Source organism: Scardinius erythrophthalmus (genome assembly GCF_964197995.2).
Source record: "Scardinius erythrophthalmus genome assembly, contig: HAP1_SCAFFOLD_56, whole genome shotgun sequence".
Lineage (NCBI taxonomy): Eukaryota > Metazoa > Chordata > Actinopteri > Cypriniformes > Leuciscidae > Scardinius > Scardinius erythrophthalmus.
The window spans coordinates 324,774-341,335 of record NW_028296537.1 but is presented as its reverse complement, the minus strand read 5'-3'; the positions used below and the strand labels follow the sequence as shown (position 1 = coordinate 341,335).

General features: G+C 37.5%; 1 protein-coding gene across 1 annotated transcript in view; it reads right to left on the bottom strand.

Moving 5' to 3' along the window:
* Positions 1 to 13,906, bottom strand: part of dnajb14 (DnaJ heat shock protein family (Hsp40) member B14) — a 293,393-nt gene extending 279,487 nt beyond the window's left edge. The window contains exon 1 of the mRNA XM_081394623.1: positions 13,740 to 13,906. Within this exon, the coding sequence (XP_081250749.1) occupies positions 13,740 to 13,875 (136 nt within the window). The 5' untranslated portion in view covers positions 13,876 to 13,906. The remainder of the gene's footprint in view (positions 1 to 13,739) is intronic.
* Between the last annotated feature and the right edge of the window lie 2,656 nt (positions 13,907 to 16,562).

Here is a 16,562-nt window from a genome sequence, read left to right as displayed (position 1 = left end):
TAATTAGACTTTAGCCATGAAAATGTCACAAGTAACAGAAATAAGCACAAATGTCAGAGCATGTCAGAACACCTCCAAGGACCATAAAACAAAAACAAACCCCAGAGGGTTAAACCATTCATGCGCGACAAGTCAAAAAAGAGCTCGCTGCCTGTGAATGTCCTGAGCAGACGCACAGAAAGACTTGCGCTGATATCGTGCGTGCGCACAAGACAGCCCAGAATACAGTTCTCTTTCACGCTTGAATGAACAATAACACACAATTATGCCAAAATGTACTTTTGTCGAGTATCTTCATAACATAAGAGCAGTCTTATGATGAACGTAAAGAGTTGTGACTCGTGAGAGAATGAGGCGCATGTGAGATCCGCGTCTCTGTCAGCAGCGGCTGGTCTTAAAGGGACAGTACACAGTAGCCACAAATTACCTCTGTCGTTTAAGTTAATCAAAGAACAAAGGGAACAGAGAAAAACACTCACTGCTCTTGACTAAAGAGTAACTTTTGTAACTTTAATAAGGATTAGTCTATATATAATTTATAATTAATGCAGCGCAGACTGTTTGATAACTTTATTCAATTTCTGCAGGGCTCCAAACTGCGACTAAAATGGTCGCATTTGCGACCAAATATATTTATTTGCGAGTGAAATTTCTGCCAAGGTCGCCATTGGCGACAATACAAATTTACTCCCTTTGATTGTAAAATTTGCATCCTACGTGCATGTTTTATAACCAGTAGCCTATCGCTTCATTTGTTTTGTTAACGTCATGACGTTAGCATCAAGATGCTTTGTGTGAACGTTTCACTGAGTGAAAGCGCCAAAATATGAACGGGTAAAGCGAATGTCACCTTTCCGCGTCAGAAAAAAATGTCTAAGCAAAAAATATCTGACTTCTTCAAGCAATCCTCATCTCTGTCAATCACCAGCACGGATGACACACCTGCTAACAAAAAAGCAGGCTCCAGCAGCTGTGCCAGCACGAGCGCGCTAGAGAACGCCAGTGACACAGGGATTCATCTTTCCGCATCAGTCAATGAACACCGTGCCGAAAGACATTTCAAAACGTCCTGGATTCAACGCGGGCGCGTTTTGCTGGATTTTCTCCACATTGTAACACTATAAACTTAAATTACTCCGTCATTTATGGTCATACAGAAAAAAGAAATATAAAAAAAGAATCTGTGATATTTCTCCTTTTGTATGTGTCCACTTACAATCAAATCAAAACATTGTGCTTTTGTAAAATAAAGAAAATAAACAGGGTGTGCGTTCTGCCTCTCCGTCGCGGTGAACTTTTTTTTCTTGAGCACGTCTATAAATTTAAACAAAACTCAGCAAATACTTGTCACACATTTATGAGCCATATACCTTTATAAACATTTAAGTGTGTACTTTTAAATGATCGGATTCAAAACGAAAACAAATATTCTCTGTTAAAGTAATTTGTATAAAACCAACAAGATGTCCAGCTTCTCAAACGCTTGCTCATTACAGTTAATTTGGCCACGCCCACTCGCGCAAAAGATATTCACATGCAAATCTCCACATGGAACGCGGACTCGCTCATTACCTCAACAACAAAACACTTCACTTCACTTTTCGTCGAGTTTGAAAGACGTGCCTGAGCTTACATTGGATTTAGGCTACTTCAGAAGAGGAAGAACGCGATTTGAAGACAAGAAAGATGTAAGGTAAGAAATTCTTACATATTAGTTTGTTATTGTTGCATAAATGTCACGTTGCAGTTGAACTGTTGCTAGATATATGGGGAATATTATAATATTTAGACCCGTGTTGACTGTTACTGTGTTTGTGGATATCTGCTCAAACGTAGATATGTATATGGTAGGGATGGGCGATATGGCCTAAAATCCATATTGCGATATACATTGCAGCCTCTTGCTATAACGATATATATCACGATATATAAATTATAATAAAACCATTTCAGAACAGGTTACACAGACCTTAAGGAAAGCCAAACAACTGCTAAATGTATTTTTTTTTTTAAGAAAGAAAGAAACGGTGTATGTAGTTTTGAGAACATTTATTGTGCAAAACTGTAACTATACAACATAATGTTGAAGATAAATAAAATTCACGTAAACTAGCTGCAGAGACTTTAAGTAGCCCTAATGTTTATATTATGGCTAGCAACTTATGAAACCCCAAATTCAAAATTAGAATGTTGTGAAAAGCTTTTCATAAAGCTGTAAGCCATAATCATCAAAATTATAACAAATAAAGGCTTTTAATATCTCACTTTGCATGTAATGAGTCTATATAGTTTCACCTTTTACTTTTGCACGATATTCTAATTTTTCAAGGCTCACCTGTATACGTCAACTAAAGAAAATGCTTCAAGTATAAAAGTTTATTTACATTAGTGCCATGCCATAGACAGTAAAAAGTGCAAAACAGTGCAGAAGGCACCAAATGTAGTTTTAGTTAGGCTATTTTCTTAAAGGACACAAAAGATGCAAAGAGCATGAACAACTGATGTCTTCTCAGTTAAAAAGCAACACACCAACGAATCTTAAAATCGGGCACACAGAGATGTGTTTACACCAATGACTGTAAATAATAGGTTTACACCACTATTTTGTGAATACGCGCTGGTATTCAGTGACGTTTCGTTTTGAGGTGGTAGAGAACAGATTAGTCGTGTGTGTTACCGAACTGTTGCCACACGCACTCTGTATAGTTTGCTGCTGCTCGTCAGACGGCTTAAATCCGAACCAAGTCCAAATAATGGATGTTGCACCGATCTTTTTCACCAGCTCCTCCCCGTTTCGCTTTCAGTCATGTTTACTCAAGATGACGACGAATATGATGCGTTGCAGCCGGGTGCAGCTCGTGGCTCTAAATTTCGCGGGTAGATTGCGTCATCAACGTGCATTATCGCGATAGTGCAATAGAATTAAAATCTCTATCGTAGGCCAGTTTTGTATCGTTTATATCGCATATCGTTTATATCGCCCATTACTAGTATATGGTAACCATAATGTTTTATATTTGAGCGCGATCGCGTTTGAATGTTTAATATTTTGCTGCGCGATCGCGTTTGAATGTACTGTATCATATTTTGGATGAAAGCAAAACGCACCAAACGGCTTCATGTTTTTATTATTATCTCATTTCATATCATCATAACGGATGGAAACATTTGAAGTAACATGATAATCAATATATTTTTCTCTAGCTTAGTTGTTACTGAAATCTTTTGGAAGATTTATACTGCTATAGGTTATTTATTGTTATTATTATTTTATCCGGCACTGCGCATATACCTTATGCCTACAAGGCACAACAAACCTGGTGTTCATTATATTATATATTGTTGGAAACATTTGTGTGTGTGTGTATTCTGTGAATTTTAAAAAGGAATTTTAAAAAGCAATTTTAACCAGAAAAATCTAATATTTATTTCCAAAATCGTGCAGACCTTTCTCTTGATATCAGTATGTTCACTTTTTTTTTTCAGGGCCCAGATGCCACTGAGGACTTCAACATTCACATGAGTCTCTGTACGTGAACACGGTAAAGTGAAAATCGTGGAAATTAAAGGTATGTACAATGTTTTTAGGAATGGCACAAAGGTCTCTGTCTTTGAAGTGCTTTTTTGGCATTTGTTGTGTATCTTTGGATTATGTTGTGTTGTAAATAAATCCAAACAATTTAAAAGCCATTCTTTTTTAAATCTCCTCATTTACAGTATTGTGCAAGGTTGCTCAGAATGACAGGGCCTGATAGCTCCTAATAGGGCCGTTAGGGGAGGTTCTTTGTCTTTCTCAGGTGTGAAGAGCTTACATATTAATGAGCTCCCGCATAGAGCTTTTTCACACAAAACACGTCGTAAAATTTTTAAATCAATATATTGTCTAATCTGAATGAGCAGTCAGGGTGATTTTCACATAGTTTTGCAGCAAATATTCTAGGCTACGTCATACAATTTTCAAAAGTCTTGTGAAGAAATAATCAGTATGGGTTTAATGGCCTTATTTCAGTGAGAATTTTTTTTTGTATTTTCACAAACCACGCATAAATGTCATTATCTCAAAACTACAAACTTTTACATACATGCGCTGATACATTATTGTAGCAGAGTTTGTGCTGAATACAGTGTAATTAGACTTTAGCCATGAAAATGTCACAAGTAACAGAAATAACCAGAAATGTCAGAGCATGTCAGAACACCTCCAGGGCCCAGAAAACAGCTCAGACCTCAGAGGGTTAAGAGAGGAAATAAGACAGCACATTCTTTCCTTTCACTGTATGCCACACAGACTGGAATTAGCAATGCTGGATGTTCAGAAGTCTGTTCAAATGATTGGAAATGTCTATGACTTGCTACAGCTAATATGGAAAACATACCATTTTAGCCCCAAAAGCAACCGTGAGTTGAAAGCCATCGGCATGGAGTTAGGCTGTGCCATACGGACACTTTCTGCTGTGAAGACCCAGCGCTGGCTGCCTCACATTTACAGAGCCCTTTCTGTTTTTCTTGCATCTGATCAGAGTACAGGCCAGGGCCAATATACAGCTGTGCACTTCCACATGCAACACCTTGCTGCCTCATCCAAAAACACTGAAATAACAGGAAGAACAAAACACATCTCACAAAAAATGGAAAAGTTGCCTTTTGTGGGGTTTTGTCACTTTCTCCATGACCTGTTTGGAGAAATCTCAAAGTTGAGTCTTGTGCTTCAGAAGAACTCGCTTATTCTACCTCAGGCTAAAGCAGCTATCGATTCCTGTGTTTGTACAATCAAGGGAATGAAGGACAAACCAGTGAGAAATGGAAAATTGGAGGAATTTCTCAGTCACACAAACTTAAATTCAGTTTTTCAGCATGAAAATGTGGTGCAGCAGGACAAAGCCCAAAGAGAAAAACAGACCAGAAGGCAGAAAAAAGCAGCCTCATCTGACTACGTGGGCATTTCCTTTCAAAACATACAGCTGAAGGCTGTGATCTCCAAGGTTTCAGTGAAGAACTAAACCACCTCATTGATGAAACTGTAGACATTACAGTTAAGGAGCTTGAAAGGAGGTTTGAAATAATGAGAGACAACACACAGCACAAAAACACACAAGGGACAGAGATCTTCAATGCTTCTCAATCTTCTGTCATGATTCTTGGCCAAACGACATCTACACTTTTGGGGTAAATGAAATTGACACACTGCTGAAATGGTATCAAGACATCTTGCTGAAAAATGGATGTGACATCACTGCTGTACAGGCAGAATGGAGATTGTTGAAAACACTTGTTAAAGGACAGTTTTCAGATAAATCCTATTGCAGCTTGTGGGAAGTCCTACTAACAAAAGAGCCCTACTGCACAGATTTCCAGAATGTTTTGCATCTAGTTGAGATAATGCTTGTCCTACCAATTTCGGCTGCTCAGTGTGAACGAGGCTTTTCAGCTCAAAACAGGATAAAATCTAAAGTACGCAATTCACTCCATGTGTCAACCTTGGAAGATTTGATCAGGATCAGCACTTAAGGCCCATCACTTGAACAGTTTGATCCTGAACCATGTGTCAACCGCTGGCTTTCTGCAAAAAAGAGGAGGAGACGGCCAAACTACACTCAGTGGCCAAGTGATATGGACATAATCATGGTCAATGGCAGTGACACTGGCTCAGATTCTGCGTAAAAAAAATGTATTTGACTGTATATAGTTCATAAGTCAGAAGTGACATTCAGTTCCCAAATAAGCTTCAGTTCCCAAATAAGATTCAGTTCCCAGAACATTCACAAGATGAAAATGCTGTAAGAAGAGGAAAGACATGCACACAACAGGGTGAATAAAAGTAAGTGCATTGTTATGTGGCTCTTCAAAAAATTATTTGGCGCCTGTTTTTTTCCCCCTATAGGAGCCAATGGCTCCTTAATTGATTTTTTTGTTTGGAGCCCTGTTCTGTATATGTCCTACCTGTTAGACAGGAAGGGCACAGGTAAAAATGATATGCAAGTTTTTTTTTTATTTTTTATGGGTTTACATGTGGAATGTTAAGCTGTTTGATCAAGGCATGCCACTGTTCTGACTTGTCCAATTTTCAGCATTAATTTTTCATCTTGCATCAAAATCCTGTCTATGCATTTGAAATATAGACTTGGGTTCTGTTTTAATGTAAATTTATTTTTATTAATTGACCTTTCGCCGGCCCCTCCCCCAAAACGGCCATTGTCCAATCACACATCATAGCAACCGTTACTATGTGAGCAGGTCCGACAAACATTAGCAAGATGGTGAAGCGTGCGCCCATGGCGTTTGTAAATCGGACACTACATACCCCGAGAGATTGTCTGGAGGAGTTGTGTTCTTTCCATTCCCAAAGCCGAAAACACAACGTGAGCGGTGCCTACAATGGATAAAACAGTGTGGACGGCCCCAATCCCAGTTAAATGTGTCGAACATTACGAAGCACGTCTGCTGGCTGTGGTATCGATGGCTAACGTTAACTTACTTAAAGTTTTTTTTTTTTTTTTTCTGATCTGAAAAACTATCCTATCTGTAACTCAAAAAACATAATATTGTCTGAACCGCGAGTTTTATGATCCGTTGCCCCACTAATAAATATTATGGTCTCAACCGCGATTTTTGTGATCTGTTGTCCCCCTAATAAATATTATGGTAAGTGCATTATGAAAGACAATCAATAAAAGTTATTTAGATGCAAATTAAGGCTATGTCTGGTTAAACAGTTATTGTGTGATTTCGTTTATTGTGCTTTGTCAACTTGAAGCATGAATTTGAGAAAGAAAATCATTTTTGGAAGAAAATGCACCACATACTTTTGTCAATGATAGGCCTAACGTTAAGTTATAGCTAAAATATTGTAAAAGCTTTCAGTTCACCTGCCTAATTGTAGTTGAAAAGTCAAATTAAGCTTGATTAATGATATACTGTGACTGATCAAATAAACTACAGCATCGGGAATATAACTCCCATGTGTTTTGCAGCATTTTAAATTTTAGTCATAGTGTTATGCGAAAAAACACACATAAGAAATTATTGCTGACAGCACTTTTATTTTCAGAGACAGTTTTTTCTTTCACACAAAAACACAACAGTAAGTGTCTTACAATGCTTTTAAACACTTGTTTCCTTGTTCTTTGCCATAATCACAATCACAAATGATGTGTATGAACACCGGTAAGCATTTGCCTCGATAGAGACGTAGATAGTAGTCGTGTCTCCTTCATTGCGTATTTTTATATTATAATATATCCCTCCACTGCATACTGTAACCCTTTTTGCCTCAATCTGGAGGATATCGCGGAGGTATTGCTCCAAAAAAGGTCACTGACACGCACGGGTATACCTTTTTCCGTCGTGGCAATCTGTCGCGCTGGTCGTGTTTGACCATTTGTTTGTCGGACGTAGCAACAGTAACTAAGGGGGGCGGGGCTCGGCGAAAGGTCAATTAACCACTTGTAAACTTATGTTCACTTTTCTTTTCTTTTTTAATAAATATAGGATTTGTATTAAATATATATTCATTGAGTCGAATTGAAATCTAATTTAGAATCGAAATCGAAAATTTAATCGAGAATCTAAATCGAATCGAATTGAGAGCTTGTGAATCGAAATTGAATCGAATTGTAACATCTGAATCGATACCCAACCCTACTTATCATTAGGGCTGTGCAAAAATATCAATACAGCTAACTATCATGATAATTTTATTCACGATAGTGTATCGATATTCCAACCTCTACTATCGATACTTTTAAAAAAAAAATTAAGTTTTAAACGGGTTTAAAATGATGTTAACATTTCATCCAATCCCTCTGTGTGTCAAACGACCTCCTCAGTTCCTGTAGATCGCTGACTCACTATCTACAAAGCAGATGAACGTCAGATACATTCATACGGCCAAGCGGGAGCGAGCATGGCGGAAAATATGATCGCTTCCAGCTTGCAGAGCCAACTTGGTGCACTTTGGTGTGCGATATCACGATTTTTGATCATGGATGATTAAAATGTCTCCACGATCTGCTTTTGAAGAAATATCGTAGTATCATGTTACAGTGCATTCTATCAGTCGCAGTTCTGGCGCCTCCGTCTCAACAACGCGACGTACATAGACATCACACTTTAATGCAGAAATAGTTACACTCACTGGACACTGCAATTCACAAAAGTTCATTATTTGCATGTGCTTTTAAGCCTTGCCGGTTAACAGAGATGGGCAGTATTTTAATTACATGTATTTGAAATACGTATTTAATTACTTTTGAGTATTTTGTAATTTGTATTTTCCTTAACAAAAATAAATTAAATGTAATTTGTAATTAAATACTTTGAGAGACTGTAATTTATATTTAAAATACTAAAATACTTTTTTAAATATATAATTTTATTTAGCATATATTAACTTTCATTACCAGGCTTAAAGGGATAGTTCACCCAAAAATGAAAAATTTCCCATGATTTACTCACCCTGAAGCCATGCTAGGTGTATATGCCTTTCTTCTTTCAGACGAATACAATAAGAGTTATATTAAAAATGTCCTGTCTCTTCCAAGCTTTATAATGGCAGTGAATGGCCGTTTAAGTTTTGAAGACCATCAAAGCATAGGCTATCTATCCATCATAAAAGTGCATCTATCCATCATAAAAGTGCATCTTTATGATGGATAAATGCACTTTTATGATGGATAGATGCACTTTCATGATGGATAAATGCACTTTTATGATGGATAGATGCACTTTTATGATGGATAGACACACTTTTATGATGGATAGATGTACTTTTATGATGGATAAATGCACTTTTATGATGGATAGATGCACTTTTATGATGGATAAATGCACTTTTATGATGGATAGATGCACTTTCATGATAGATAGATGCACTTTTATGATGATAGATGCACTTTTATGATGGATAGAGGCACTTTTATGATGGATAAATGCACTTTTATGATGGATAGATGGACTTTCATGATGGATAAATGCACTTTTATGGTGGATAGATGCACTTTTATGATGGATAAATGCAGTTTTATCATGGTTAGATGCACTTTTATGATGGATAGATGCGCTTTTATCATGGATAGATGCACTTTTATGATGGATAGATGCACTTTTATGATGGATAGATGCACTTTTATGATGATAGATGCACTTTCATGATGGATAAATGCACTTTTATGATGGATAGACGCACTTTTATGATGATAGACACACTTTTATGATGGATAGACACACTTTTATGATATAGAGGCACTTTTATGATGGATAGAGGCACTTTTATGATGGATAGACGCACTTTTATGATGGATAAAGGCACTTTGATGAACTTCAAAAAATATACCCATTGACTGTCATTAAAAAGCTTGGAAGAGCCAGGACATTTTTTAATATAACTCTGATTGTATTCTTCTGAAAGAAAGTCATATACACCTAGGATGACGTCAGGGTGAGTAAATCATGGGCTAATTTTCATTTTTGGGTGAACTATTCCTAGGACCATAGACATAAAATACAAATAGGACTACCAAATTGCCTATCACAGTTTTTGGCAAGTAAATCATGTGATGTGACACATCCTATTGACCCTGTTCACATTTCTGGGTTTCTCAGAAGTGGAAGGCGTCATAGTTGTGTAAACTTCTATAGCAGTGAATGAAAGACTACATTAAATATATTTTTTATGTTTTCCAATTTGCTCAAATAGCAAAAGAAAAACGCCACAACAGTGTTTTCACAACTTTCAAAAAGAGTAAAAAAATAAAGAATGGCAGTCGGAAGAGACACCCTCACAGCAGTGTTAACTAGTTTTTGTGTAATATAATACAAATATAGTGTTATATGCGTAATTATCTTTTATTATGACAGTATGTGGCAACATGTACATTAAAAGCGCATCTTCTGTACTAAACAATGATATTGCAATATTCTAGACTCTTACATGTATCTAACGCCACACTTACTCTCACACTTACAGAAGACTGTAAATTTTGTTTGTATTTTTGTATTTTCAAATTACAAATTACTTGTATTTTAATTAAATACTTTTTTCACAGCAGTATTATGTATTTTATTTAAATACATTTGATGAGTAAGTATTTGTAATTTGTAATTAAATACTTTTTGATGTATTTGTGCCCATATTTGCCGGTTAAACATTTCATTCGCATGCTGATGCGCTGTTTTAACATGCGCTTTTCTGAGCGCGTACTCGCGAAGCTCACAGCAGGCACTAAAAGCCTGTCAGACAGCATCTGGATTCTGTTACATTTGAGTCTTATTGCGCTAATACTGTCAAATATGTACTCACAAGGTTTGCATAAACACAGCTGGTTATGTCTAAAAGTGAAAGCAAACATTTGAAAGGGAATTGGGCGCGCTTTACCGTCCTTAAAGGGATAGTTCACCAAAAATTAAAATTCTGTTATTTACTCTATAATGTTGTTCCAAACCTGTATTAATTTATTTTCTTGTGGTGCTAAACAAAATAAGTTATTTTGATGAATGTTTATCCAGACAGTTGCTGTTCCCCATTGACTTCCATAGTATGAAAATATATTCTATGGAAGTCACAGGGGACTGCAACTCTTTGGATACACATTCATTAAAATAACTTTTATTTTCAACAGAGGAAATTTCAGTTTTATACATTTTGTGGGATCTTCATTTTTAGTTAAAAGTGTTCAGTGACACAATATGCACTTCATACATTTCAGTGTGTTCACTGTTCAGTGCAATGCAAATAGCTTTGCTAATAAATTGGAATGGAAGTTTTTATTTTTCTGCTGAGTTATCAATATGATGTGATACACATACCACACAGCAAGTTGTATTTTCAACTTTATTATTTTTTAATTATTATTATTAAGTATCGCAATATATCGCAATATGTATCGTATCGCAATATATCATGATATATCGTGTCGTGACACATGTATCGCGATATGTATCGTATCGTGAAGCCCTTGCCGATACCCAGCCCTACTTATCATATCATGTCAAACCGCGCAAATTATACTGTGTTCACAAATTGTTAATGTTAACAACATCAGCATTGCGTGACTACATTTAATGTGTATTAGGGCTACCTGTAGTTCAGTTTCCATTTCTGTGCAAGAAAAAGTCTAATTTCTAATTGTCATACCAACAAATTAATGTTCCTTAGAACTGGTTCTCTTTGAAATACAAACACACGTATCTGTAATCAGATGCATATTATTTGCATTATTCAATAAACCGATGCACGTGAAAAAAGCCGCCTCTGCGTCCATTTTGAACCCCTTCAAAACACGGAGTTCACACCACCTTTCAAAAGTCCTTCTGATATTATCCTTGTTTTCGCATGGGCCCTGTTGCAGTCTCTTTTTTTCTGTAGCCACTCCGAAGTCCGAAGTCTTTTGCATTTTACAACTGGTGAATCTTCAGTTGTCACTGGTGATTGTCGTTTGAACCTTTCTGGATCCGCCATCAAATTAATACGTTTAATTATATCAAGTAGGGCTGTATTCTCCCAGTCGATTAGTCGATTATTTGGTCGATACATTCTGGCTCGACCAAAATTCTGATTGGTCGATTTTTTGCCACGTTCATTTCATTAGTTTTGTCGCGTTCATTTACCGGTAATCAGTTTTGCCGCGTTCATTTCATCAGTTTTGCCGCGTTCATTTCATCAGGTGGAAAGCACTAATTGCTAATGGGGGTGTTTTCAGAGCACCCCGGTTTCACAGGTAACAGTCTGTCTTCAGAACACCCCCCTTGTTTTCACTTCTTTTGGATTAGCCCAACTCACCGGAGAAGACGGACAGATTTAAGAAAGTAGGCTACTAGAAGGTTTGCTGAATATTACTTGATCTGGTTTGTTTAATAAATATTTTTTTATTAAAGTGGACGTGCCTTTTGTGTTTAAGAGTAAAAGCTTTAAGTTAATAGTCTATTCGTGTCTCAGCCGCGAAGCAGAGCTCCTATGTTCAGCCTATAGACTGTAAAAAATAGGTTCAGCCTCACTCTGTGCGAGCTGCACAGAGCGGCTGAAATTATTGTGTCTGTCAGTTATTATAATACATAGGCTATGACAGAAACAATTGTCTAAATTATGTTGCATATTCCTCAAAAGTTCTTGTCATGATATCACTAGTTGACAACATAGTACTACTTTCGGAAATCATAGGCTATGATATTGCGCAGGTGCACGTGATGCAACGCTGTCAGAGCCGACAGCCGACAGACTCGTGTGTCAGACTCATTTCAGTGCAAATTAATTACGTCAAAAACGATTTAATACTGCAAATAGCCTACTAGTTTTTTATGTTTATTTATAATTCATTTAGGCGGACAACAAGGCTACCAAGTACTGCGCACAGTGCGCAGCTAATTAATTTAACGTTTTTTTCTAACGTCATTTAGTCGATTTTAGTCGATTTTTAGTCGAAAACTTCAGGACTTCAGTCGACCAAGATTTTCTTTGGTTGAGTACAGCCCTAATATCAAGTGCTGTGAGAAAAGGCTAAATATCTCCACCTCCAACATCCTCACACACAATATTGCCTACTAGCCGAGACACCTTCTTTATGTGTACAGATGTGACGTAATGACGCAAAGACATGCTCGAATTTCCAGCGGAAATCCACCAGTACCACAGGAATTAAAAACATTATTACAAGCTTACAGTTTTGAATCGAGCTAAGGCAAGCAAATAGTTTTGAACATTGGCTGGTTATGTCTGCTCAAAAAATTATTTTGGATAATTTTTAACCCAAAAAAGTTACAGACTGCATCTTTAAATAAAATTAAAAATATTTTAATATACATAAATTGCAGTTGTGGTGCTCCTATATTTTTGCTGATGCTCTTAACTTTTTGAAGTTGGGCGCACCAGTGCTACCAAGTAAAAAAGATAATTTTGTGCCCTAATTGGAGTTTTATTGTTAATGTTGTGATTATTTCTGCAAAAAGTTTACTTCATACATTCAGTTTAACAGCATTAATGCATTTTAGACACTTATGTTTTTGCCCTGTCCATGCAACAAATGCGTGTCCTTGAATTTAATTTAACTGCTCAAGTAAAGTCCATGGTATAACTTAATTCAGCAACAGCCAGAATTAAAATTTAAAATAAGCCAGACAGTCCAAGTTATAGAAATGTATCTTCATACGTCCAAGTAAAGCTTCATATTACAATCATTTATCTATTTCCATGTTTCTTGGTCTGAAAATAATCATTTTAAAATTCGCTATTATTTCATTAATTATACCTAATATTATATATAATTATTTTATCAATTAAATTGCACATAAATAGGTTAAGCAAAACAAATGTGTTTATGTCCTAAAATCATTTTAGTATTTAATTCAGGCAACAACAACAACAAAAAAAAAAAAACGTTTATACTCGTACTCAACTGCAGAAACTGAACATACACTTTGTACTTGAGTGCTCCTTATACTGTCCCTTAATTTCCTACAAAGAACCAAGATTGTGACCCTTAATTTCCTTTTCTGAAGTTGGCAACCCTACATGTTTGTGTCATGTGTTCTGTATTCAGTAATTTTAGTCTGTATTCACTCTACTAGCCTGTGTTAATGACGTGTTTATTACATTTTATAAAGCGTTAATTGATAATCTATTATTATATGTTCGCGTTTAAGTATATTTATTGCCTTTGAAAATAACATTTAAAACATAAACAGATTTTCAGCTAGCTTCTGCTAAACTAGCTCGTGTGCCGTTTGTAAATAATACATTAATCATTTACCTTTTGCTTTCTTAGTTGGATACAGTTTTTCTGCTTTGTAGAGGAATTTCAAAGCTTTGTCTTTATTGCCATCTTCGAGGACTTTAACAGCGATGTTTAAACATTTTTCAGCTTCATCCCGGTTTCCTTCCATCATTTTATCAGCTGACCGGACAAACAGCAGTTTGCGATTCAGAACAACACTTTCGCTTTCCAAGAAATACGCAAATAAAATATCGGTATTTTCCTTATATATCATCTATATAAAAATGTTTCAATGTACCAATGTGGCTAATGCGTATAAGTCGTTAGTTAAATAAATAAATAAATAAATAAACAAACAAACAAACAAACAAATAAATAAATGTTTTCATTATTTTTAATGATACAATACTAAGAGTAGCCTACTATTCTGTACAATAGGCAGCTAAATTACAGCTTCAAGTTAATTATACATACAATAAGATAAGACAAATAAAGTCAAAATGAAGAATTTTCTTTTAAAAGTTGCCTTTTATTAATTAATATCACACTTAATAGGTTAAAAACGTAGGTTGTTTAAAAGCATTAAGTGCACTGTAAAATCAAACAGTGATTCTAACTAACACTTTTTAGTTAACTTTACTTTGTGTCTTAACTTAATTGTAAAAATCTAATCTGTACTATTCACATACTATGCTTTGTTTACTCAAAAAACCCAAGCAAAGATTAATTGATTGGTTTGAGTTTGGTTTTTGAGGGAAATTCTTAATGGACTTTTCACTAATTTCCTCCACATCTGCAGTTATTTTTCTCTGTTTGCATTCACTGATTTCCCAAAGTCATCTTGAATGTTGAATTGTCAATACAACTGAAAAATTAGATTTTCCTAAAATGTTTTAAGTCACTATTATGGGGATTAGCGTTCCCCTTGGTTGGGTACTTGGAAGTTCATTTATATTTTTGTAATTCTCTTCCCATTGATGCAGCAATGCAACAAGAAATCATTTATTTGGTTTCAAAGGAAGAGAAGTAATATTCATAATATGCATACATGTATATGTATATGTATATGTGAATGATGTAACATAACTTCAAGTCAATTAATGATCTTTTATAAATTTGTTGCTAACACTTATGTCCTAAACACCTAGTGAAACTTTTAATTGGGTTTATATAATCCCTCTATATTTGTGGTCCATTTTACAATTGATCATGCTTGAGTCACACGCACTTCAACATTCAGCATGCAAAAAACAACAATGGTAACAATTATATTTTATTAAGTAAGTCAATTATCAAGTACTCTCTACAGTTCTTTTTTAGTTACTAGAACTCTTGTATAAGTGAACTATATTAACTTATTTGTCAGTACCACATACTTGTCACGGTCACGTTCTTTTGTCTTCATCTGTGTGTGCACTACACTTCCCATCATCCTCCTTGGCACACCTGCACACCTGCACTCATTCAGCCATCATCATTATCACCGTCACCTGTGTCCCATCACCAGCACTCCCCATATATACTCACAGTCTCCCTTCATTCAGTGTCTGGTCTTGTTGATGTTCGCCTTAACATGGCCCACAGACTTCCGAACACTTACCTGGATTCCTACCTGCCATCCGCCCTCTCCAATCCGCCCTCTCCAATCCGCCCTCTCCAATCCGCCCTCTCCAATCCGCCCTCTCCAATCCGCCCTCTCCAATCCGCCCTCTCCAATCCGCCCTCTCCAATCCGCCCTGCCTGCCATCCTGTTCTGCCTTCAGCCCGACATCATCTGCAAAGAGAAAGAAAGACAAAGACATTACCAACCAGCTAAGCATCCACTGTTATTCTGTGTTTCTGTTACTCACCATCTGTCTGCATCTCCGCACTTCCTGCAAATAAACTATTAACCTTACCATCTTGTCTGCATCCTCTGTGAACCCTGACAGAAGACCAGACCTATAAAATAATGGAGGAAGATGATATGGATGCATTTCTGTTTAATCAGAATGGGAGTTCATTGGAGGAATTTGTTGAAGTGTACCTGCATCTGCATCAGGATGTTTACTGGGAGGAGGAATTTTTGAAGCAACGGTTCTGGAGAGGACTTGAAGATCCACTAGCCCAGGTACTGCTGCTCAAAGACTTAAATCTAACTTTTATAGAGTTTATGGACAGAGCTCTTTGGGTTTGCGGTTCTTCCCTCTCCGTTGAAATCGTCCAGCCAGATCATCACGTTCAAGCCGAACCAGAGCCAACCGTCTGCCCAACCAAGCTTATGTCCGAGTTAGATGACTTCAGCGATCTTCCTGCTCTCATCGGCCCATCAGATCCAGATCCTGTTCATTCTGCCAGCCCGCCAGAGCCAGAGCCAGTCGCCTGCCCGCCAGAGCCAGAGCCAGTCGCCTGGTCCCGTCCAGCACAGAGACTTCTTCGTCGCTGCATCGGCCCAGCACCGAGCCCTCGTCGCTGCATCGGCCCAGCACCGAGCCCTCGTCGCTGCATCGGCCCAGCACCGAGCCCTCGTCGCTGCATCGGCCCAGCACCGAGCCCTCGTCGCTGCATCGGCCCAGCACCGAGCCCTCGTCGCTGCATCGGCCCAGCACCGAGCCCTCATCGCTGCATCTGCCCGGTCTTTTAACCCTCCTTTTCTGGGACCCGGGACTTTCCCCAAGTATTTTTTTTTGGGGGGGGGCTACAGGCCTCCGTCCTGGCCACTTGAGGGGTCTTCTCCGCCGTGGCCACCCGAAGGGTCTTCTCCGCCGTGGCCACCCGAAGGGTCTTCTCCGCCGTGGCCACCCGAAGGGTCCTCACCGCCGTGGCCACCCGAAGGGTCCTCACCGCCGTGGCCACCCGAAGGGTCCTCACCGCCGTGGC